Below are 27,203 nucleotides of genomic sequence, written 5' to 3' on the forward strand. Positions count from 1 at the left end.
TTTTTTTTTTTTTTTTTTTTTTTTGTTGTTGTTGTTGTTGTTGTTGTTGTTCTCAAAGAGGACCAAAATGACATCACTATGTTAGAGTCAAGTTACAGTGTGTCCAATTGTGACTGATCAGACCAATGAGCTTAGGAATGCTCTGCCACAGGTTGGACACATTTGGAGTGACTTTCTCTAACTTTTCATAGCTCACATTCCTTCTGAGGTAATTCAATTCTGCTTGGCTCATAGAGCACAGTACCTTCTCTGATGAGGACACACAATGCTGGGTAGTCCTGTGTCAGGGTCTCCCATATCATACAGTTAGTGCTAAAGTTCTTAAAAGAGATCTTGAGAGTGTTCTTGTATTTTTTTTTTTTTTTTTTTTGGAGGGCAGAGTCATCCTGTGAATGTCTGTCCTATGAGAGTTCTCCATAAAATAATCTTTTTGACAAGCATACATTTGACATTCAATCAATGTGACCAACCCAATAGAGGAAGAAACCATTACAGAAAAGGTACCAAGAACAGGGAGTATGTCATTGACTGATGGGCAAAATCTATGGAGAAATTTAGCAGACTAACCCCTTCCCCCAAAAGAAAAAAGGATTTGCAGGGAAAGGGGATTATACCACTGATTGGCAAGCTAACACTAAAAAGAATTTAACACCCTAAAAGAGTTATCTATAACAAGGATAAAGACACCATGAACTGGAAATACCCTTTGGTGGACTAGTTCACAAGTAACCTGGTGGAAGAAGCCATTAAAGGGAAGAGGCTATGGGGTGGAGAATACTTCATAATAGGCTAATCTAAGAAAATAGAACTCCAGAGATTTGATATCATAACTTGGCTTTGTGATTGGATATATAATGGTGGGGTTTCTAGAGAGTACACCCTCAACTAGGGTTGGACTATAATTGAACCATCCATTTGTTCTGTTTAAGAACAAAAATCTCTCAAGACTGAGATGATCCAATCAGTGCCTTTTCCTGCTTGCCTCAAGGAATATTATAATCCTATCAGTGCTTCCACTTTCTCTGCTAATGCTCATCTATCTACCCAGGAACTCATCAGTGATTAAAATTGCAAACCTAAGTGACTGGGAAAATGGAAGTGCTTTTGACAAATATAAGAAAGTTTAGAAGAGGAGTGAATTTGAGAGGGAAATTTGAGGGGGAAAAAAATTATTTTCTCTAAGATTGAGATGCCTATCCAGTGGTAAATGTCCAATAGGCAATTGGTGATTGGAATTAGATCTTAGTTAAGGGGCACAGGCTAAATATATACATCTTGGAGGGATCTACATAGATATGACAACTGAACCCATGGACCTGCATGAGATTCAAAGAAAGAGAAAACTGACAGAGAAGTGAAAGGTATGGGATAGTTCCTTAGGGTACACTTGGTGTTCAGGGATAAAAGAGATTATAATACAGCAAAGGAAATGAAAAAAAAAAAGAAGAAGAAGAAGAAGAAGCCAGACATGTAGATAGAGAATCAAGAGGTAGCAATGCATGAAAGAAAATACAGAGAGGAGACCCTACCTCGAAATCTTGATAGACTCCCTGTCACCTACAAGATAAAGTTCCTTTTCCTTTATTTAACTTTTCAAGTCTTTCTACAAAGTAGTCCCAGCTTTACCTTTCTTGTCTTCCTTTATGTTACTGCCTTTGAGGTACTCTGCTTTAAGGGCCATCTCCAGTTATCCATCTCCAGTTATACTGTTATACTATATCTTGCTACCGGACCTAGAACTGGACCATGGAAGAGGATATGAGACTGGTCATTTTACAATTTTCCTTTACTCCCTCCATCACTGGCATAGCACCTCCCTGATATCAAAGTTCTCTTGGAGAACAAAGGCCAGAGAACAACTTCTATTAATAGAGTTGTCCCACTGGAAACTCAGTTAGAACTAGTCAGCTAGGCACCATAGCTCATTCCATATATACTCTCAGTTTTGTGTCTATTTCTACTCTATACTTTCCCTTAACTCTAACCTTGTAAAAGAATAATCTGTTTACATAATGTGTTGAGTATTAGTTTCTTGAAATTCTTTTATAGCACAGTAAATAAGGTTTTATTACCAAACTAACTATTAAATGAAGATTTGCATAAATTTATGAAACATCCATTTTCAGCAAAATCCCTTTTAATATTGACCATGGTACTGATACAGTTTGAATACTCTCAATTCCTGGTGGTCAAGAGGTTAGTGGCAATAAGAGATTTGTTAAATATTCCCTTTAAATCGGCTGCAGGTTTAGGAGTGAAAGAATTCACTCATTCCCAAATTATTAGTTGCAAAAGGAAAGTTTATTGTTGCATAGAAATCATTTTCTAGTGAAAATGGAGTTTTGGCAACGAGAATGCTCAGCCGGTAGGGTCCTAGCAAAGTGCATGGGCCATCTGCAAAAACCTTATTTAAGAGAAGCTATTATATTGGGTATCTTGATGGGGGCTGGGACAGCCTGAGCTGATCAAATTAGGATTCCTCAATTGAATTAGAATTTAGAATTTCAATGGGAGTTGATCAGCCTCTGAATAGTATTGCTTCTTTTATCCTGGGAAGATGGGGCTTTGTCTCTATTTCTTAGAGCCTGGGAAATCCTGATTTTTGAGATTAGAAAAGGTAACACAATCTCTAAGAGTGATAATCTTAAAGGAAACAGTTCCCTTCTCCTTTCATCTCCCATGAGCAGTTAAAACTCAAATTCATTTGGGGGAAAAAAGGCAAAGATCTCAACTTCATGTAGCTACTTCAAGCTGACAAGGGTCTAGAGATATTGGGGGGTTCAAGCCAGGAGGGGGTGTGAGAACTGAAGACAGCAGCAGAGCATCTGACTGTATGTCATGTGTTCAAATCAGTAGGCTGGAAGGGCAGTTGAAAATTCATAGCTTGAAGCCTAGAGAAAACAGATCTCAGAAGCAGATTAAAAGTGGGGTGTCCTCCAGGGTTAAAATGATGACCTTTAGGAATGGGGCCTTTTTGCAGAAAAATGCATCAGTTCATGTCTGCCTTAAGAATGCTGATAGCTCACCTAACAACACTGAATGCCCCCCAGCCCACAAAGCTCCCTAGCTGAAAGTAGTTAAGGAGTTTTCAAATAGTTTCTGTCTCTGCCTCTGACTCCATGTATCCCTGCTGCAGTCAGGGAACAAGGAAAGAAAAGAAAGAAACTACTTTCACTCTCTTAACTTGCACAATTCTCCCCAGTGTAATTGAATTGCTTTGGAATTTTATTCCCCAACTATTATTCCAATGGACTTCCCTAAAGCTGCAACTTTGGCCAGACTTGGAGCATACAGGAAAGAAAACCTTTAATTGCTGGTAGGGATATAGAATGCCAATCAAGAAAAATAGGAGAGAATATGCTAGGAGCAAAAAGTTCCCATCTTTGGAATGAAAAAGTTAGTTTAGAGAGTGAGAGAAAGAAGGAAATTGCCTGCTTTCCCCAAGAGAGTGCTATTTTGAAAAGCTAGGCTTTGTATCTCTCCGCAAGTTGCTGAGGCAGGTTTAAGCAACTGACCTGAAGCTTAGGGGAAAAACACACACACACACACACACACACACACACACACACACACACACACACAAGAGCAATTTGGAATCCCCTGTCTTTCTAGACAGCCCTGTGAGAATGCAAAAGCATAGTTTTGAGGCCTCTTCAATTAAAAAAGATTGTGACAGGAGGCACTGCTCTAAGGCAGGATGACCAAATCAGGGAAACCAAGTCCTGTTTTAAAATGTATGGGACAAGCATGCTTCCTGAGAGGGCTGGAAGCTGCAGTTAAGAGACAATGGGCCTGATATGGGTGTGTCCCTGCTTGTCCGATAAACTTCGGTTAATTTAAAAGCAGGGTGAAAAGTTTTTCTAAGATTTGAAAAGACAAGATTGAGTCTCCAGTTTCCCTACTATATAGTACCCCATAAGGGAACAGGACAGGAGCATTTAAATGACAGGTTACCAAGCCAGCCAGATAAAGGAGAGGTCTGAAACAGGTTCTGGGTTCCTCTGCAATCCCCAGTCTATGGGGGAGGGGGAGAAAGACCAGAGTTGCAGATCCAGAGTGAAGGAAAAAGAAATGCAATTTTCTTATCTGGCCACTTCCTGAATATCGAGGATTCCTCTGTTGATTCTATGTTGGAACTGGAGCAAGGGGGAGCTCAACCAAGCCCCACACTCCTGCCAGAGGGCAGGACATTGGGGAGACGGCTCAACCCAGTAATTCCCTGGAGTAGTAGCCAAGGGTAGAGACATATTTCCCAAGCTCGCTTTAATTCCCTGACCTTTCTCCTCGGCTTAAGCCATTCCTATCATGAAAGATTCCAGGAGCTGTATGTAACAGCAGAATGGAAGAAGCTTGAGGGGTCAAGCTTGGCTTCTCTAGGTTTCTCCATTTATCTCCCCAGGACAGATCAAAAAGAATGCTGGGGTCCCCAGAGTAATGGCTAGGTTTCTCCTTAGTTGGGTACGGGGATAGGGTTCAGCTTTCTGACAGAGGCACTTCCTCTTGGAGTGTCTTGGAGTTTCAGCCTGAGAGAAGAGCTTAAAATCAGAATCCTGGAAAATCTGGAAGGCCACGGATTCAGGTCATGTGAAAGTGAAAGTAAAAGGAGTTTAGGAGTGCCTTGAGATGCAAAGGAAGGTTTCTTTGTCTCTGGAGGGGCGGGATAGAGGGAGTTTGATTCCCTTCCAGCAAAATCTAAGCATTTTAAGCTTTCCAGTTAGGGGATTTTCCTCAAGTTAAATGTCTCTGCTCAAAGAAGGATTTTTAGAGGCAGATGTCTCTCTGTGGACAAGTAAAAGCTTTTAGTTTTTCCCCAAATTCTTGCAGCACCTCTCATGCATCTAGATGTCTCTAGAGACAGAGAGTGAGACAAAAGGAGGTCTTTTGTCAGTCCACAGCAATTCCCATGGGGTGTCCCCTGAGAATTGTGCTCCAGCATGGAGCTCTAACACAACAATCCAAGCCTAACTTGGGTGCTTGGGCGTCCACTACAGAATAGGGAGAAGAAAAAAAAAGTTGTTTTTTTTTTTTTTTTTTTTTTATCTTGTCCAGATTTTTGGGATTTCCCAGTCCCACTGTTTCTAGAAATAGAGAATGCAGGTATTCTCCTTGGGAGAATACTGCTTGAGCTAGAAGCTCCAAAAACCCCAAATCTAACATCATTCTGAATGTCCAGATCTCAGGATTTTCCAGTAAGGGAACCATAAATATGATGCAGTTAATGCTTCCCTAAATGCTCTCAATTCCTGGTGGTCAGGAGGTTAGTGGCAATAAAAGAGTTGTTAAATATTCCCTTTAAATTGGCCACAAGTTTAGGAGTGAAAGAATTCAGTCATTTCCGAATTATTAGTTTCAAAATGAAAGTTTATTGTTGGATAGAAATCAGTTTCTAGTGAAAATGGAGTTTTGGCGAAAAGAATGCTCAGTGGGCAGGATCCTAGCAAAATGCATGGGCCATCTGCAAAGACCTTAGTTAAGGGAAGCTGTTATATTGGGTATCTTGAAGGGGGTTGGGACAGCCTGACTGATCAGACCAGGATTCTTGATGGGGGCTGGGACAGCCCAAGCTGATCAGATCAGGGATTCCTCAATTGAATTAGAATTTAGAATTTCTATGGGAGTTGATTAACCCCTGAATAGTATTGCTTCTCTTATTCTGGGAGGGATGGGGCTCTGTCTCCACTCCTTGGAAATCCTGATCTCTGAGATCAGAAAAGGGGACACAATCTCTAAGAGTGATAATCTTAAAGGGAACAGTTTCCCTCTCCTTTTAGTAACACATCACTTTTGGAAATTTTCCTTTGATTGGATATTGTAATAACAAAAGACGACAACTGACATTTTATGTTATTTAAGTTTTGAAAATTTTTTAAAAAAAATATTTATTGAAATAGCCCAGGCAATAAAATTCAAGACAGCCGCAATGAGTAAAATTTAGAATTTATTTGGTATAGAGCTCGGGTCGGAGTTCTGATTGAATTCCTGATCGAATTCTGTGCCTCACAGAACTAAAGACAGCCTTATAAGTATTTCTGTTAGGCTTGTTACATTTTAATCTGTGATTCGCATTTTACCACAGGAAGATGGGGGTTTTACAGGATAAAAAGGAGGATTGCACCTGGGCAGATGTTTTAACATAGATAGAGATCGGGTTTTGGCTACCACCCTCCTGGAACAGATACCCTTAAGAGCATTGTTGAGCCGGCCCTTGAAGTGCAAAAGAAGTCCCCCCGATCTAGCTGAGCAAACTTTCTTCTGCTAGCCCGAGGCCTTTGAAGTAAGGCGGAAAGGAGGGCCATTTGTCCATTTCACTCCCCCCTTTTCACGTTCATTGTTGTGACTCATCTGAGGCCAACCAGGAATCTGGAGAGCAAAAAAACCTTCCAGGTTCTGTATGCGATCCTGATCGTAAGAGATGAGGCACTTTCTTATGCAGGAAGCTATGAGGAGGAGAAGGAATGAGAGGACTGGGCCGGTACCTCCCGAGGAGGGTGGTCAGCCAGTCATAGAGTGACTGATTGAAGCCTCACGACTGGCCTCCCGGTCATCTAATTACTTACACAGGGAAGCAAGAGATTCCCTAATGACACCGAACTGATTTTGCATAGAAGCAGCAAGATGCACCCAGTGCCATGCACAGACTCCTTGCTTCATGAACAGTGGATCTAACCCACGATGGGTCTGTAAAACAACTTCTGCCGGGGAGCCCACTGACCTTCCTAGATGAGTAAGGAGACCCTCTAAGGTCCTAATGTCTGCACCGATCTGAGAGCTAACAAGGCAAATATAAGGCCGGAGAGACTGAGGCAAGACAGAGACCAGAGAGCTCCCAACGTTCTATCAACGGGAGAGTCTGATTGACTGGACAGGACTCTCGTCTCAAATTATCCAGTCAGACAGAAATAAAGATATACTGGGACCAAGGAATCCATGTTGGTCCCAGGGCTGGAGGAGACTGTCAACTCAAAGAATCCAGCGGACAGCATCCAGCATATAGCCGCCAGCCTCCAGCAATGAATGGAGGAACCCCAACTTCTTAAATACCTTTTCTCTAAACAAAGGAAAGGGTAAGAAGCGCGGGAAAACTTCTGTCAGGATAGGGGAGGCCATAAATCCTAAAAACGCAGAGAGAGGATGTCTGAATACACAGAAATAAAGATGTCAGTGAGGTATCTTGGAATATTTTAGAGGGATATTGTAAATTCTTGAGGGCAGAAAAGAGCCAGGAGGTCTGATCTCTTGTTTGTCTTGTTCATTTATAACCTTAGAGCAAATAATCCTCAGTCTTAATGGACCAGAGTGGGGTTTACAGCTTAGGGAATTGAGACAGAACAGTTAAAAAAAACTGAGACAAGGGAAACTCGTACAGGAAAACTGAGTCAGGACAGTTAAAGAGAACTGTGGCATAACACTTATAATCACATACTTAGCAGAGGCCAGAGTCTGAATTCAAGCTGAGTTATCTCCTGACTCTAAATTAAATATTCTGTATGTCCTACCTCTGCAAATTAAAAAGTGAACCATTTAATATTTATGATTCCTTTGATATAATCCTATTATTAAAAATCAATAAAAATGAAACATATTAATTGTGTGGCAATTGGGGCCATTTAATAAATTATATATAGGATTGCTTCTTTCATATCTTCAAAAAGGAAGGTAGTGTCTAAGCTATGGATGTGAAGAGAAAATTCTTTTGCAATTCTTTTTCTTATCTCTTTCTTCAGTTATTTTCCTCTCCTTTTCACTCTTAGAACCAATGCCACAAATAAAGATTAAATTGTGATATGATTTTCAGTTCTGTGCATTTTTATGATTGTCCTATAACTTGGAAGGAGTTAATTCTACCGACTTAGTTTTAGATAGTCTATTAACTTTCTCTTGGACTCTCACAAAAAATACCCTTTAAAAAATAGGTGACAGAGATTCGTAATGCCCTACACTAAATTACTTCAGATGTTTACAGCAACAGTCTTCTGACTCACTTTTATAAAAGGCACTATGAAAAATGCCATAGGAACAGCAATACTGTCAAGGAACCATAATTTAATTTTAGTAAAGAAGATTTCCAAATATGCAACATAGCTCTTTATAACTGTTTCTATCTCTTTCTTGATCTATTTTTGTCTCCCCTCCTTGTTTCTGGATCTGTTTTTCTATCATGTTCTTTCTCTCTTTGTCTGTTTTTGTCAGGGCCTCTGTCTTCTCTGTTGCTCTGTTTCTGTCCTTACTTCTCTGTCCCTTTTTCTCTTCTCTCTCTTTTTTTTCTCTCTCTCCACAGTGTTTCTCTTTAAATGTTTTCTCTTAGTGTTATTTTAGCTGAAATAGAAAAGTTAGAAAACATTGTAGTACTTCTCTCTCCTTAAGCTTTGCTTTAGTTTTTCCTTGTCCTTTGGTGCAATTTGTACATGCTAGGGAGTCTCAAAGGATGTAAATTTGCTGGTGAATTGCAAAGGGAATTAGAGTAATGAATGCAAATTCCTGAAGAGTGTTCAATCTGACATATCTTGCCTTAGGCACTGAGAAAAGATCCAAAGCAAACCCCAAGTGTAGTCAGTCCTATTTAAACTGACAGAGAGCCCATGTTTATTTGAACAGAAGCATCCTCAAAGACTACCTATATGCATGAGAACCTGCTAAGCACAGTAGAATAGCCCTTAATGAATCATTAAAAAAAAAAAAAAGTTTAAATGCTACATTATGCATCACTCCCTTTTTTGAATAGTCCCTATAAAATGGTTTGATCTTTTTATGAGGAACTGATGTTTTATGTTTATTTTCTGCTGTATTAACTCAGTAGTTTGTTTTCTATGAATAGAAGACATATAATATTCTGGAAAAATCATCCTAGGATAAAAACAAAACAAAACAAAACAACAATAACAACAACCAAAAAAAACACCCCAAAACCAAAACCAAAAACAATGGTCCCTCTGTTCAGAACTCTTATGGAGATTTGGAAAATATTCTCCAACAATATTCTCCAAATATTAATGAAAATAGGTAAATAATTCATTTGTCTTCTATCAGATTTTACTCATTAGTTTCTATTTTTTAAAATTCAAATTCAATCTAAACAACTCAGATTTGTTTGCTGTTTTAATTTAATCAATGTCAACATAAATATTGACACAGTATTCATTTCCACCAAGTCTTTATCAGAATTTTTTATCCATTCTTATTTTTCTTCACATAGGTATAATATATGTACTATTCTTCTAGTTCATATTTGCTATGATTTTACCATCTAACCTCCTTTTAATTTAAAAAGTGAAGCTGATCTTCATAATATTTTAATAGAATTGTCTCATAGTTTTTAATATCAAAATTTATCAAGATATTAAATAATATCTTTTAAATTAATTTTAATAGATAAATATAAGAAAAAATAAATATGGAGAATTTAGATGAGAATGGAATGATTTATGTAGATTATGTAAAATGAAGAAAGTAGAATCAGGAAAATGACACACAATCATTTCAAAACTATAATTGGAAATAACTACCAAAAGTATGAATCTATATTTTTTGTAATGAAAATTGTCGTATTTAGAAGAAAAGACATGGAAATCTGGTTTCTTCTCTTCTTTGCAATGATGGCAGATCACTGTTATGAAATATTGCCTATGCAATTGATAAATTTCTAAGTTTTGATAAGCTATCTTTTTGTTTCTTTTTCTTTTTTATTCTTTGTTACAAGGAAATCCATCAGAGGAAGAGTTATTGAGGGTCGGATTTGGAAATGAAGATTATGCTAAAATCAATAAAAATTAAATAAAAATAGAAAGTCAGGGAAAATAATTGAAAGATTTGTTGCAAGGAATGATGAAAGGAAAAAAGAACTTTTAATGACTAGTTTATGTCAGACATTGTGCAAAGCACTTGACAAATAGGATCTAATTTCATCATTGTAATATCTCTGTATTTTATTACCACAATTTACAGATAAGGAAATGGAGATATACAGAAAGTAAGTGACTGCCTCTGGATTACACAGCTAGTCAATGTTAGAGGCCAGATTTGAATTTTTTCTTCCTCACTCTAGGTAGAGTGATCAATTCATTGTGCCACTATGTTTATATTTGTCTAAATTATGTATGAAAGGGCAACTAGGTGGCACCTTGAATAGAATCCCTGGTCTGGAATCTGGAAGACTCATCTTTCTGAATTTAAATCTGGTCTCAGACACTTAGTAGGTTTGTGACCCTCACAAGTCATTTAATCTTATTTGCTTTAGTTTTATCATATGTAAAATGAGATAGAGAAGGAAATGAAAAACCATTCCACTATTTTTGCTAAGAAAACCATAAATAGGGTCACAATATATCAAACATAACTGACAACAACCAAGCAATAAGAACAAAAAAGATTCAAAAGTACTCTCCAAGTTATAAATCCTCATGTAAATATTATTTTATATAAATGTTAGTAATTTCCTGTATTTTTGTTGTTGTTGTTGTTGTTGAGGCTATTGGAGTCAAGTGACTTGCCCAGGGTCACACAGCTAATTAGTGTTAGGTGTCTGAGGCCAGATTTGAAACTCAGGTTCTTGTGACTTCAGGGCTAGTGCTCTATACATTGCACTACCTAGCTGCCCCAATTTCCTGTATTCTTTCCCCAAGTTTTAATATCAGTTAAATGTCTGATTACATCAAATTCAGTCTCACAAAATTGTATTCATCTTTTTATGTTATTCTTTCTCCTAATTACCATTGGTTTTGGACTTGGTTCTAAAAGTCAATCTTATATAGCAATTAAAAGAGAATTATTCTGGCAGTGTCTTCTACCTCAGCAATATATCATTTTCACGATGTCAAGATGTAATGTTTCATTTGTGTGTGTATATGGTTTTGCTAAATGTGTGTTATATCTAACACCTTTTGTTTCTTTTTTTTTTTTTGAAGGAATATGATATGTGAGAAAAGGATAATTTTATTTTTATAATTATGATATCATTTAATAAGTATAAAAATACAATTATTTGAACTCTTCAGTGTCCTAATCTGAACCACATTTTCCTCTTTTACCTTTTTGAGTATTTTCAGGGACTTAACTAAAATATTGTTTCTTTTAATAATGCATTTTTGATTCATATATAAAAATAATAGATGTATACTAGATGGCCTTTTAACACTTAATTTTAAAACTTATTTTTATAATAATAGCTTTTCCCAAAAAACATATAAAAAGATAGTTTTCAATATTCACCTCTGCAAAACCCTGTGTTTCAAATCTTCCTCCCTCCCTTTTCCCTTCCCCACTCCCTCAAAGAGCAAGCAATTGAATATAGGTTAAATATATGTAGCTCTTCTAAATATATTTCCACATTTATTATCCTGTTCAAGAAAAAACAGATAAAGAGGGGGAAAATGAAAAAGAAAAAAAAAATAAGTAAAAAACCAACAACAACAAAGGTGAAAATACTATGCATGATCCATATTCAGTCTCCCTAGTTCTCTCTTGGAATGCAAAGGGGACTTTGTAACATGAGTCTATTGGAATTGCTTTGAATCACCTTGTTGTGTCACTGTACACTCCCACTGATCATCACATAATCTTGTTGTTGCTGTGTACAGTATCTCTCACTTCACTTAGCATCAGTTCAGGTAACTCTCTTTCATTCAGGTTAATTTTCTCTATTCCTATCATTGCATTGAAAATTAAGGTATATGTTGATTTAGTTTGGTGGCTGTCATATTTACATCTAAACTTCTTCAATAGTTATTTGTACATTGACTACTGTTATTTTCTTCTTATTGTTTTGCTTCTATAAATAAAAATATTTCAACACCAAGTGACCAAGAGTCCTTGAAATGACATTTATTATTTTCTCTGGATGAATTACAAAAGTGACTGACAATTTCTTTGTTTTTTCCTAAAAAAACATGTTTCCATTTAGGCATGTGTTTATATCTGTCTATATATCTATGTGTGTACATATATGTGTGAAAATGTATTATACTATGTGCATATATGAATGTATATGTGTGTATAAACGTGTGTATATGCTATATATTTTTATTTTATTTTTTCCCTCTCCCAGTCTTAGCTATAGATAAGCGTATATGTATATATATATATGTATATATATGTATATATATATATATATATATACATATATATATATAGCTAAAATGTAGATATAGCATGAGACACAAATGTGTGTGTGTATACATAAAATCATTCTATATGTACTTCTTTTTATGAATTCTTTCTTGGCTTATGGATTATAACTTACTTCATAAGTCCTCTGCAATTACATTGGCTATTTATGATAGTAAAAATGACTTAGTCACTCAAACTTATTTTAATTGTTGTTATTGTACACAATGTTATCTTGGTTTTGCTCATTTTGCTCTTCTTTATGTCACAGAAGTCTCACTATTCTTTTTTAAAGATCATCAAACTTATCATTTCTTATAGATCAATAATATTCAATTATAATCATATACCGAAACTTGCTTAGCCATTCCTCAGTTAATGATCACCTCAATTTCCAGTTCTTTGCCACTACAAAGAGAGATAATAATGATGTAAATATCAATATCATAAGATTGTAAATCAACAACCGGAGAACACTTAAGATGAATTTTATTCCACTATCCCTAATTTTGTAACTCAGGACATGGAATTACCCAGTATTGAGAAATTGAATATCACACATTTAGTAAATGTCTATCTGAGACATTTTAAATTCATGTTGTCCAAATTCTAAGTCAACTACTATACCTCTATTATACTATGGTTCCTACAGGGGTTTTCATTGGTGGTAAATCAGCATATCTCAGGAAATATTATTACTTATAGATGATTTAAAACCACTGATTTCTGGAACCTTTTGTTCCCCTTTCCAGAATTCTGTCTTTGTCATTGAAGAAGCTCAAAGGAATTATTTTCTCAGGACTAAGGACTATTTTAAAAAAGTGTGTTCCCTGATTTTTCAGACTCAAACTAGTGGCCAACTTGCTGGCAATGAACTGTTTTTTATTTTGCAAAACTGGTCCTTAAAACCAGATATACAGTTTAGTTGTAACCATATTACAAACTTTGTTATTACTAAGCTAAACTCACATTTCTTTGCAGATTCAAAGTGGGTGATACTTCTGTTTAGATAATTTCCTTTATCTTGCTAGTTTGTTTATATTGCTTGTTTAAAGCACTTAGGTTGAAACTTTTTTTAAAAAATAATATTTTTCCAACTACATATAAAGATAAATTTTAATATCTTTTAAAAAATTTAACTTCCCAGTGTTCTTTCTCTTTTATTTACCTCTCCCATGCCTGAGACAGTCGTATTCTGTATTACTTCTTTTTCTTTTATCCTTCTAATTTTTTGGTTTGAGTCTGGGTATTCCTGAGACACTTTCAGTGTACCTGTGGAGTTAAAACTGTTTTGAAAATAATACAACATTTTTATATCCCTCATAAGTAAAAGTTTTTTTGGGTATCCTAAAAATGTTTGAATATAATGAAATCATAAGATGAAAAACTAAAGATCCATTTGTTTAAAATGTGCTGGGAACCAATTCAGAAATAATTCTTCAGATTAGTAACTAATTGTTTACTATTTCTAGGCCGGTGCCTCCATCTTCCCTCTCTTTCTCATTCCCTCTGTCCTCACCCCTAATTCCTTCTCTTCTATTTCCTTTCCCCCTGTACTCACTTTAGTCATACATATATAACATACTCTATACACTATTTTTCATAAATGTAAATGTATAGTATTACAATGTGTTGTTTCATAATACATAGAATATATAAGATAATATCACATGGAAGATTTTCATATATGTGAATACTATTAAATATGATAATAGATTTAGAGCTGGAACCATAATCAAACCAAACCTTTATTTTACAAATTAGAAAGTTAGGACTGATTAGCTAAATACATTAAGAAATATCAAAATATATTTATATGAATAATGAAGATGCCTTGTAGAAAACTGTAACTTAATTGTTTTTAAACCATTTCTAAAAATCACTTATCTTATTTTGATTTTTAATTTCCCCCTCCATACTTCACTATCAGGTTGTATACAATTTAGATTATTCATTTCATTTACTTTCTTACTAAGTTGAATAACATGGGTTAATTTTCAGTGAATTCATTTTCTTGAACATGTTCCTTGTTTCCCTAAAGTATTTCTGTTTAATTCTATCCTGCAAAGAAGTAAATTAAAGTGATAAATTAATATAGCATTTTTAAATTTTTATGATTAAGAGGGGGAAATTTATTACCGATTTAATGTCAGGGTCTCCCACATTCACCACTGCTCCTTTGGCTTATTTGTCAAATAGCTTGCCAACTTTCACTCATGCTATAACCTCCTCTTGAATATACGCATCTTGTATGTATGCTTTCATTGTGATTTATTTGTAAAACACAAAATCTGGTTTTATGTTAAGTAGGTGGGTTGCTGATCTACCAGAATGCCATTCTGCTACAAGGCTTTATGAATTGTTTATAAGTGCCAAACTGGACAATGGAAGCTTTATAGCAACTGCCTAATAAACTATAACAATTCTTGTTAAAATCTGATAAGGAGCTGTACTATATAATGAATGCAAAGTATTCATTCTCTTTCATTCCCATTTTGCAATTTCCAATCTCATTCTTACTTACCGTTGGGTGAAAAGTCTCTCAGTTATTTGTCATTTCTTTTCATGTTGCAGATTGAAAATGTCGATGTCTGCCTTAGCTTTCTAGCAGCCAGAGGAGTAAATGTACAAGGTCTATCTGCTGAAGGTAAGAAAGCTTTACCATTATTGTCAATGGTAGAATGATTTGGTGAAATATGTTTGTTTTATACATGCAAATTAAAAATAACTGAAATTTTATAGGACAAATAGCATTCTAATAATAGGATCAAATGGGTGGGCCATATGGGAAGACAGAATTCATAGGAAGAGGCTGATTTTGGTAAGAATGAAGGCAAAAGTAAGAGGGGCAGAAGATGAGATGGATAAATGATATTATAGAGCAACAATAAGAGCTTAGACAGATTTCGGGAGATAGTGGAGGATAGAAGAGCCTAGTATTATATAGTCCTTCAAATCATAAAAAGTCACAAATGACTGAATGACTTAACAGGAACAAAGGAATTAAGTAAAAGGCTGACATGTTTGATACTGGCAACAAGCATTTGTTAAACACTTAATATGTAGCAGTGACACCATTAGAGTAATATTAAAGGGTAGCTGGGCTAAATTCTCTATGTGAGGGAGTAGGGAAGGAAAATCATTAAATGTGAATTTGGGATTGTATTAATTTAGAACTGAGAATGAAACCAGGGAAGTGTGTATAATAGAAGGCTTAGATGATATGAAAGCAAAAGGTGAAAATGGATCAACATGGAGACTAGGAGTATTTACCTTTATCCATCCATTTATCTATGCATCCAACCATCTTTTAATCAATTATGAAAATATGCCAGAAATTTTTATTGGTTCTGGGTATGCAATGAAACAATCTTTGTCTTCAAAGAGTTTATACTCTCTTTAGGGATACAAAGTATATGCATGTAATCATTTAAAAAATAAATCCAAATTAAAATACAAAATAAAATTCCAAAGTAAATAAACAATTATATAAACCCAAAAGTTTTAGTTAAATTTTAAATTTTAATGGCTTCTTTTGGGATACATTATAGAAAAGGAATGGGGAAGGTATTAGTATCTGGTCAATATCAGAAAAGTCTTCTTAGCAAGTAGTGCTGTATTGAGCATTAAAGGAAGAATTCTAAGAAACATAGATGAGAAGAAAATGTGTTTCAGAGAAAGATGTCCTTCAAAAGACATGATGTCAGGATTAGAATCTTATAGGTGAGGAAAAGAAAGTAGGTAAGTTTCATTAAATACAGAGTACATGGAGGGAAGTAATGGATAATTATCCAAGAAGAGTAGTTTGTAACTGATGAGGGACTTTAAATGTTAAAAGAGTTTGCATTTTATCCATGTGATAGCTATAGCATGTACTGGCCAGATCGTACTTCAATAATATCACTTTGGTAGTTATGTAAAAAATGGATTGTTCCCCTGTATGGTTCTCATCTAGGAAAGAGATCCCTCTTTTTAGTATTCATTGGTTTTGTTTCTTGGCAGGAAAGTACCTTTTTGTATAACAAGACTTTTTAATCCATAGTCCTTGAGCTGCCTTCCTCTCAGACCCTGGACTTTTTTGTGAAAAGAATATTTTAATAAATTCATTTCATTATAATTAGTTTACTTTGTAATTCTATCAATCTCATTTTATGCACTTAGAAACGCTGTTTTGAGAAGGGATTCATTAATTGCACCATATTGCTAATGACCCACAAGAACTTAATAAGCTATGCTTTCTACAACATGTAGATAGAGCCATTACATGTAATGATAAACACTATTACAACAATGATAACAGCTGTAAAATTGAATTTATCTATTGCTCTTTCTGCCCCTGGCAGACACTATTAGGGTGAATAATCTGTAACAATAGGGCTCCCTATTATTCTAAGTTTATTAGAATAATACAAAGTGACAGATTTGGGGGATCGAAGAAGGAAGTTCCAAGAGGATTAGGGAAACCTTCTTGGAAGTTTCATTTCTGTTTGAATTAAAAAAAGAGAGTGATAGAGGAAGGACATAAAAGACAAAGCAAAAAAGATTTCAACAAAGGCAAAGGCATCAGAAAGAATGGGCAGTATATGATGGACAAATTCACTTTCTTTCTGTTCCTTAAACACAATATATAGCACCCATCATATATAATTCACCTGGATACTCCATCCTTTAAGTTTAGCCAACCCATCTGGGTCTCCAGGGTGACCAAAACTTCTTTAAAATTTCTTTCTCTGCACAGATTTTCCCTAATTTCTGAGATGTATTCCCTCTTCACTTCTACCTGTGGGAATCCCTAATTTCTTTCCCATTTTAGCTCAAATATCACCTTTTCCATGAAACTTTTCCAGTTCTTAACTACTTATGCATTAGCCTGTTCTACTGCCTTCTCAATCAATTTTCTCACATCTTTTGTATTGAAATGCAAACTTTATAATGTTGATGTATGCGCAAAACAGGGACAAGAAAGTTTGAGATGTGAGGCACATATTATGGTATGCACATATAAAGATATCAAATGATATATAGGAGTCTATGATGTATTACATATGACCTATTAATGTATGACATAATATAAAGTATATTTATGTAAATGTGTAGATACATACACGTATTTTAGGCTGCTAGTTTGGACAATGGCCTGAAGTCAGAAACACCTGAGTTGAAATCTGGCTTCAGAATTTCTTAGCTGTTGGTCCCTAGGTAAGTCACTTAATTTGTTTGCCTCTATTCTTTATTTGTACAATGAACTGAAGAGGGATATGATAAACTAACCTAGTATCTTTGCCAAGAAAACCCAAAATACAAAAAGTCAGGCATTACTGAAACAACTGAAGGACAACAAGACATATATTACATATAAAAATATAACATTATATAATAAAATATGTAATAATAGAAAATATATTCTATATATTATAGCATATGGGAAAAGGGATAGATGTATTTTTATATACTTATTAAATGCTTTTTGATTGCTTGAATACTAAGAGTTAGCATCCATTAAATGTTTGCTATGTGCCAGACTCTGCACTAATTGCTCTTCACAACCACCCTGGCAGGTAGATACTAAGAGATATTAATATTATTCTCATTTTACAGATGAGAAAATTGAGACAGAGATTAAGTGACTTAAACTACGTTATACGGTTACTGTCTGAGACTGAATTTAACCCATTAGCTTACTGAATTCATATTTAGTTCTCTATTTGCTATGGCAGCTATCACACAGCTGCTTAATGAAATAGAGAATACTCTTTGAGTCCAGAAAAGAGAGCAGATAAATGTTAGATAAGACTTGAAGGAAGCAGAGTATTATCAGCTTATGGAGAATCTTTCATGGAAGTCAATAAAGTATTATTTTTATTTACTATATAAAAGGTCACTACTTAAGATTTTGGAAGAGAGGAATGATAACACAAGTTTTGATTTGGAATAAAGTTTGAAAGTATTTTAGAATATATTTTAAGGACATGCAGAAATGCTTTCATTTAAACTTAAACTTAAGCAGAGGTTTTAAAAAGTGAGCTGCAAAAATCTGGGAAGACTTACATGAAGGGATGCAAAATGAAGTTAGCAGAACCAGGAATACATTGTATATAGTAACACCAATATTGCAAGGATGATCAGTTGTGAAAGACTTAGCTATTGTGATCAAAACAGTGATCCAAGGCAATTACAAAACATCTGTGATGAAAATTACCAACTGCTCCCAAGGAGAGATCTAATAAACTGAATACATATTGAAGCATAATTTTTTGTTATTTTATTTTGTTGTTTTGGGATGTGTATTTTCTTTTGCAACAAGGCCAATATGATTTATTTTTGCATGACTTCAGAAATATAATACACTATAATAATAGTGACTGCATTCTTAAGGAATGGGGAAAGGCTGAAGAAAGGGAGAGAACTGGGAACCCAAAATTAAAAAAATAATATCAATTTTCATATAATTGGGAAATGTCTGACAAAATAAACTAAAATAGATTAAAATAAAAAATACAAAAAGTGAATTTCATAATAGCAGATTTGTATAAGTAGATAATTTATATGAAAAAAACTCTAGATTTTAGAAGACAATTAACTCTAATATGAGTCAATAGCATGACAGGGCTGACAATATATGTTTAGGTTTGTATGTATATATGCAATGCATATATATATATATACACACATGTATAGATGTGGGTATGTTCATATATGTAGATTAGACTCAAACACATGTATATGTGTCTACATATGAATATCTGAGTGTGTGTATATGTGTGTATATATAGATTATATATGTAATCTATATATAATATATATGTATGCATCCATCTTAGCATACATTAAGTGAACTGCAGTGGGAAAGCTAGATTTCAAATTCAAGTTATCTTACCTCAAGGAAAGAACTCTTTCCAGTGTACTATGTTTTTTTTTTTTTTTTTTCTGTGTGTAAAACTGAATTCTTTATCTTTTCCCATATAAGACTTTTACTTTTCCCCTCTCAACTTGTCAATCTCTGGGCATGACATCATTTTTTATTTAATAATCTGTGCAAACTCAGCAAAAAGCTTGTATATTTAAAGGTGGAAGAGATCTCAATGGTCATCTAGTCTAGACTCATAATTTCAGGAACATGAGGCACTGGCAGGTGAAATAAGTTGTCTAAGATCACTTAAGTGGTCATTATCAGGGGTGGACATACTCATACCCAGCAGCCTTTGGCCCTTTTTTCCCTCTTTGTTCCTGCAATTTTCCTTTTAATTTTTCTTACATCTGTCTCTTCTTTCATATTATATTGCAGTTCTGCTGATTCAGGCTCTCATTTGTTTTTTATTATTGCAATATCCTTCTATGGATCACTATTTCTGTTGTCTTCTTTTTATACCTCTTTCATCTAGTTTCTGGAATATTCTGTCAATCACTAAATATGTTAAATATGTAAGTATTATATAGTACTTACTTATGTGCCAAGAACTTTCCTAAGTGGTGGGGAGAGAAATAAAGGGAAAAAGACAATTCCTTCCCTTTAAGAGCTCACAATGTTAAGTTGAAGGTAACATGAAAATAACTATGTACAGACAGGTTATATTCTGGATAAATTAGAAATAAGACGGACAATGTTATAATAGGTCATATGATGAATAGAGTATCGGGCTCTGAAGTCGGGAAGCTGAGTTCAAATTAAATCTCAGATTATTACTAATTGTATTATCTTTGGGCAATCACATATTCTCTCATAATAATAATTCCCTCAGTTATGGAAACTGAAAGATGAGGATAATAATCAAACTTACATCCAGGCTTGTAGTGAGGATCAATTGAAATAATATTTGAAAGTACTCAAAACAATCTTTGATATATTAATAGATATTTAATCCTTGTTTGTTTCCTTCTTTTCTCTATGACCACTTTATATCTCTTTTATTCTCATCACTTAGCATAAGGTCTTAGATATAGTTGATATCTAATAAATATTTGTTGATTTAGTAAAACTTTATTTTCAAATAAGAAATCATAATAGTATTTTAAGAATTTATTAAAACCTTTAAAAGGCTAAACTCAGTGTAATGTTGTCACTTGTGCTTTGTTTTATGCTGGGGAGAGGTTGAAAGAAAAATAACCTTTCAAGGGTTTATATTATGGCAGCAATTCCACTGAGAAGCAGAGGTGATGTCAAAAGCCAAAAGACAGCAGACAAAGCACTTTTTTAATGCAATCAGAATACAAAGTCAAACAGAAAGCTTTGAAATCACAGGGTGCTTCTTCTAAGCCATATTAAAAATATTACTACAGATCTCCTAGGGTTTTTTTTCCTCTATTCTATTTATTTTTCCCTAATCAATTTAAAATATAACTACTATAATGAAGGTCAGCTGCAGGTTGTAACTGGCATTCATGTCCTCCTTTATTATAGTAATACAGAAATAAATGAATAAAACTCAAATGTAACTTTCAAATGCTGGCAGCAGCTGTTCCATTTAAAAAATGTTTAATCATATATCTAAGGGAAATAATGATAATAACTGTCCTCTGATGTCTCATCATGCATTGGTAGTGATTCTAAGTTCTAAAAGTCAATATAAGCAAGACATAAGCTCTGGGAAATATTACTTAAGTTATATATCAACTCAATCAATGAACTACCTCAAGCTTCTGTATATGAAGTATTGTAATAGATGCTGGGGTTTCAAAGAAAAGAGACAGGTATTTGGTAAACTGGATAGAATGCCAGGCTTGGAGTCAAGAAAACTTCTCTTCCTGAGAAGATGTTTCTTATATCTTCTGCCTCAGACATTTACTAGTTGTGTGACCCTGGTTAAATCACTTAATGCTGTTTGCCTCAGTTTCCTCATCTGTAAAATGAACTAGAGAAGGAAATAACAATGCATTGCAGATTCTTTGTTATATAAACCATAAATGAAATCAAACATAAGTGAAAACAAATGAATATCAACAAGATACAAAGAAAAAGTGAAATAATCTCCACCCTCAAATTACTTATATACAATGAAAAGATAAAACATGTATATTTCAAAGGAAAATTGCCACTAGGTAATGAATCTTTGGGACAAAGAAACTTTAGATGACAATATATCAAGGACTGGTCTTTGTCAGCAAGGCAGGTACCCACAACTATGAAATATTAGACTTTGAAATTTTGTATAGGAGACAAAATGTTGGGGAATAAAGGATTTATTTGAGGGAATAAATTTTGGGGAACAAAGTATTCATTTATCACCTGCTAATTGTCAGACACTGTGATAGGCAATTAAGATAATGACTAAAAAAATAGAAAGTCATTACCCCCAAATGAAGTCATTAAAAGGGAAATTGATTTATAACTTTCATTTAGAAAAACTAAATCTAAATCTCAGTCTCCTGGATGTTGTGCTCTTGTATTTAGGAAAATCTCATTAATTTGTGCATATACAAAAAAACTGATAGCAATGGCCAAGAGAAGGAACCTCTCATGCTAGAAATTCTGTTGATGGGTCAAGTCCAGAGAAAGAACTGATAAATAGAATTTTGTATAGAATATTTTTAGATATGTATTTATATATACAAATCTATTTGCATTTAATAATAGCCATATTTGGGGTGGGCAAGAAAAACAAAGAAATTAATGTGAAAACTTTATTATATTTAAAAGGAATAGTAAATTATACATCATAGATTTGGAGTTTCATATGCAATCATTTTTATTATACTATGTTATAGTGATTCTTGTTTTATTTATAAATTAAGTAAATAAAAAAATAAACTCCAGACCTATTGTCAGCAACTATAAAATATAGGGATGATTTCTTTACATACTTGATAGTAAGAACCATTTCCAGATCTGTAGAAATGTGACTGAGGGGGCAGCTAGGTGGTGCAATGGCTAGAGCTCCAGCCCTGTAGTCAGGAGGATCAGAGTTCAAATCTGATCTCAGACATTTAACACTTTCTAGCTGTGTGATCCTGGGCAAGTCACTTAACCCCAATTGCCTCAGCAAAAAAAAAAAAAAGAAATGTGACTGAGGTAATATATTGAAACACATATTTTAAAAAGAAGCCACTAAGCTTTTGTGTTGTTTAAAGAGAAATGAGAGTCTCTGAATGAGCAGAAACAATTCTCTTTTGAATAGTTTTTGAATCTTTTCTCCCAACTCTATCACTATTTGAAAAGGTCAGGTTTTCTCTCCAGACTTACAAATTATGATATCTAAAACTTAATTAGTATTTTCTGTGCACGTATAATAATAATAATAATAATAATAGCAGCAATAATATCAAATTAAATTAAATTATGGTATTTATATTTTCCTTTCTTTTTTTTTTAAACAGAAATAAGAAATGGAAATTTGAAAGCCATTTTAGGGTTATTTTTTAGTTTATCTCGGTATAAACAGCAGCAGCACCATCAACAACAGTACTATCAGTCTGTAGTAGAACTCCAGCAACACATTAGTCATCCATCACTACCAGCTGAAGTCAGCCAGTCCAAAACTCAACAAGATATGCAGTCCAGGTAAGTTGGATGCAGGGGAAAAGGGGAAGATTCTAGCTGATTTTGATCAGAAAAAATAATAATAAATCAAAGGTATGTTTTGACAATCCTATGGAATGAACTTTAAAAAGCCAAGCTTGATTTGTTTATTGTGTGTCTTTTAATTGGTAATCTTGTGTTTTTGTAACTATTTAATTCATATTTGGGAATAAAAACATTTTGGACATGTGGTGCACCTCTTCCTTTCTGTGATCCCTCCCCTTTTCTCCCTACAATAATAATGTGTATTAAATGTGTTTACTGCAAGAGACATGACAGAAATATATTTTATGTACCCTTTTCATTCTTGAATTATGTTGATGAATTTAAACTATCACATTTTCCCTCATTTTGGACTTATTTAATCTTTTTTGACTGTTTTAATTGATGAGATACTGATGTTATTTTAAAAATCTAGTCAGCAAAACAAATAATTGGCTACTTTATCTTTGGTGTGTGTGTGTGTGTGTGTGTGTGTGTGTGTGTGTGTGTGTGTGTGTTTAATTCCTTCCATGTAAGTGTTGTTTGTGCATGGTCACAGAGCCTAAGATGCTTTCAAACACCTGATTTTTCCCTTCTCCTTCCTGATAGGATCTTTTCTCCTATTCAAAACAAAGTATAATTATGACACTTCTTTCCTAAAAGCTGACTTTGACTTGCCTCCTGACCTGCCTCACTTAAAGAAAATCACCGCTAACAACACACATACACACAGTAATCTTAAAGCTGGAAATCTGAAAAGTTTCATTTTGCCTTAGATATTTTAGAAATAACATTCTATTTAACTAAAGTATTTATAAAATTCTTGTACTATTTTTTGTCATTCTTATTTTCAATTATCGACCTGTATCAACAGAAATGTTGTTTCAAATGTCATCTAATTCAGAAGGTCTGTCTGACTATTCATCTACTAAATGTAAAAAAATCATTCTAATGCTTGAAATTGTGTTCAGATCTTATTTACCTGCATATTACACTCCCCTTTATTATTAGCTGTAGAAATATTGAGGATGTACTACTAAAACATCACAAGTTATATAATGAATATTATCCTTCATCTCTTCCAAATGCAATTGTGTGGAAAGGGAGGAGATTGTTAAAACCATAAAGTAGATTGTTGCAGAATCAAATAAGAATTATACTCATCAAATTTGTGATGAAGACATTTTCTGCTCTGAGTTCTTTGGATTAAATAAAGAATAGAAGGAAAGCCTCTAGCCAGAGTGGGGGGTGGGGAAGTCATTCACTTCTCTTTCCTCTTTTGGGTTTTCACATTCTAACTTACAATATAAAGAAAACATCACTAGTAAAAAAGATTTCCTAGAGTTCTTTTTAAGCCATTGAAATGAACAGGAAGTTGACATGGTAACTAAAAATAATAATAATAATAGCATACAAAAATAAAGGGATTAAGTTTTTTAGAATGTAAATTGATTTAAACAATTGTAATTGAAATCAAAATATTTCATTAATCATGCTTTACATAACTTTTAGCCTTTGACAAATAGATATTATTTGTTTCTTGAATAAATGTGAATCCCAGTTTTTGACTTCATATTTCCAGTGTAGTGATAATTTCTTTCTTTGGGAAATGTCTAATTCTTATTGACATTAAAGATATTTTCATGTGTTCCATATCATATATATGTATTACATGTACATTTATATATATATATGTATATATATATATATTCATATCAGTTAAGAAATGAAAATTAAGTGCATTCCATATATTGGGCATCTCAGCACAAGAATAAAAAGAAAGGCAAAGAAACTCCCAGACTAAAAGGATCTCACAGATTAATGGGCCAATGTAAAAACAATTATTTTGAAAGAAACAATACATAGGATAAGTTGGAAATAATGAAAAGAGGAAAATATGAGAATTAAAAGCAATCGGGGGAAGCTTCTGGTAGAAGGTGAGATGTAAGTTCAGGGAATGAGAAAGGAGAACATTCCATTAAAAGGGATAGCTCTGGACTCTGGGGAATGGGATATTTGATCAAGTAATATCAGTGAAGCTGTATCACTGGAGATGAAGTTAGCTGATAGCTGTTCAGGAGAGATATTGAAATATACAAGCTAGACATTTTGACTCAAGAGTGGTAGGGACTTCTTTTCTAGTTTTGCAAGGTTTGCCAGAGTCACATGACCTTTAGTATTAGAAGTAGTGCTTGATTTAGGTCTTGCTTGATCCTAAGAAAGACTTTGTATCCTGCAAACAATTTGCTTTGCCCCCAAATGGCAGGTTGACCAATGCATGTTAAATATGTTAAAGTATAAGTTAAATACAATATATGTATGCATGTCTATAAGTTATTTTGCTGTACAAAAAGAATCGGACTTTGAAATAGTGTACAATTAGCCTGTGAAGGATCTCAAAAGTGTGATCAGACAAAAATAGAGGGATTGGGAATTTTATGTAGTGGTTCATAGGCATCTCTCAGGGTTCTTTCACTGGGTGAAGCTGGTTCAATTCATTATTGCTCTATTGGAACTGATTTCGTTCATCTGATTGTTAAAGAAGGCCACATCCATCAGAATTGATCATCATATTGAAGTATATAATGATCTCCTGGTCCTGCTCATTTCACTCAGCATTAGTTCATGTAAGTCTCTCCAGGTCTTTCTGAAATCATCCTGCTGATAATTTCTTACAGAACAATAATATTCCATAATATTAATATACCACAATTTATTTAACCATTCTTCAATTGATGGGCATCCACTCAGTTTCCAGTTTCTGGCAGCTACAAAGAGGGCTGCCACAAACATTCTTGCACACACAGGTTTCTTTCCCTTCTTTAAAATCTCTTTGGGATATAAACCCAGTAGTAACATTGCTGGATCAAAGGGTATGCACAGTTTGATAATTTTTTGAGCATGGTTCCAAATTGCTCTCCAGAATGGCTGGATGTATTCACAATTCCACCAACAATGTATCAGTGTCCCAGGTTTCCCACCTCCAGCATTCTGCATTATTTTTTCGTGTCATCCTAGCCAATCTGACAGGTGTGTAGTGGTATCTCAGAGTTGTCTTAATTTGCATTTCTCTGATTAATAATGACTTGGAGCATTTTTTCATATGGCTAGAAATAGTTTCAGTTTTTTTGTTTGAAAATTGTCTGTTCATATTCTTAGACCATTTATCAATTGGAGAATGGCTTGATTTCTTATACATTAGAGTCAATTCTCTATATATTTTGGAAATGAGGCCTTTATCAGGACCTTTTTGTTTTCCCAGTTTATTGCTTCCTTTCTAATCTTGTCTGCATTAGTTTTGTTTGTACAAAAACTTTTCAATTTGATATAATCAAAATGTTCTATTTTGTGATCAGTAATGATCTCTAGTTCTTCTTTGGTCATAAATTCCTTCCTCTTCCACAGGTCTGAGAGGTAAACTATCCTGTGTTCCTCTAATTTATTTATAATCTCATTCTTTATGCCTAGGTCATGAACCTATTTTGACCTTATCTTGGTATATAGTGTTAAGTGTGGGTCAATGCCTAGTTTCTGCCATACTAGTTTCCAATTTTCCCAGAATTTTTTGCAAACCAGTGAGTTCTTATCACAAAAGCTGAGGTGGAGTTATCTTTTTTTAAAGTTATCCTATATTGTGGATATGCTTATTGCATAAATTAAAAAAAAAATAAAAACATTAGTGGCCTGGTGGTCAAAATGCTACTCCTTCTCCCTAACTTTATAGATCTTGAGCATCAATTAAACTTGTTTGTAGGAATCCTAAATAGTTTATGTGGAAGCACATACATCTGAAATAACATTTTTAAAATAGGATGCTACTATGATGGCAAAATTAGTACACTGAGCTTATAGCACTGTTCCTAAACACATTCAGCAATGCTTCAAAGTCCTTTGGTTCTCTGCTCAATATTCAACAAAGGTAGCCCTGATAGCTTCAAAATATATTTCTACATGTTTGGAAGTTCTGGCTTGTGCCAAGTGTTATCTTTGTTATGAGCAAGAAATAATCCAGTACTTCATTTTTCCTGCTTTATATGGCTGAATCTCAATATTTAAGAATGCTCTGATTCCTCCCCTCTTTATCTGTGAACCCCTGACTACTTTTAGTGGGAAACTTATGGTTCCTCTTTGATGTCAGTGTTTTCTTCCTTCTCAGTTATTCATAGCAGTGGTGAGTGCTTCTATGAGGAAGCTAAATGATGTAATGGATAGGGTGACAGACTTGGAGTTGACTCATCTTCCTGAGTTCAAATCTGGCTTCAGATACATATTAGTTATGTGATTCTGGGAAAGACACTACCTTGTTTTCCTTGGTTTCATCATCTATAAAATGATTTGAAGAAGGAAATACCAAACCACTCCAGTTCCTTTCCTAAAGGAAATCACAAAATAGAAGATGCTACTGATAATTCTTCAAAAAAGGACAATAATAACAACTGGCTGCCAGATTTACTTTGTCTAATGAACTCCCAGTGAGGAATATTCTTCTCCTGATGTAGGTCATCATCTTTAAGACATGTAGTTTTAAAAAGTTGCTTAGAACACTTAAGAAACTTAGATGCCTTGCTTAGGGTCAAACAGCCAATATTGCCAGAAGTAGAATTTCTTA

The 27,203-nt window shown here is 34.2% G+C and overlaps 1 protein-coding gene across 1 annotated transcript in view; it reads left to right on the plus strand.

Annotated features, from left to right (window-relative positions):
- Positions 1–27,203, plus strand: part of NAV3 (neuron navigator 3) — a 426,206-nt gene that overhangs the window by 30,564 nt on the left and 368,439 nt on the right. The window contains exons 4-5 of the mRNA XM_051962478.1: positions 14,674–14,746; positions 22,411–22,594. Coding sequence (XP_051818438.1) covers positions 14,674–14,746; positions 22,411–22,594 — 257 coding nt within the window. The remainder of the gene's footprint in view (positions 1–14,673; positions 14,747–22,410; positions 22,595–27,203) is intronic.

Source organism: Antechinus flavipes, chromosome 5 (assembly GCF_016432865.1).
Source record: "Antechinus flavipes isolate AdamAnt ecotype Samford, QLD, Australia chromosome 5, AdamAnt_v2, whole genome shotgun sequence".
In the NCBI taxonomy this organism is placed as follows: Eukaryota; Metazoa; Chordata; class Mammalia; order Dasyuromorphia; family Dasyuridae; genus Antechinus; species Antechinus flavipes.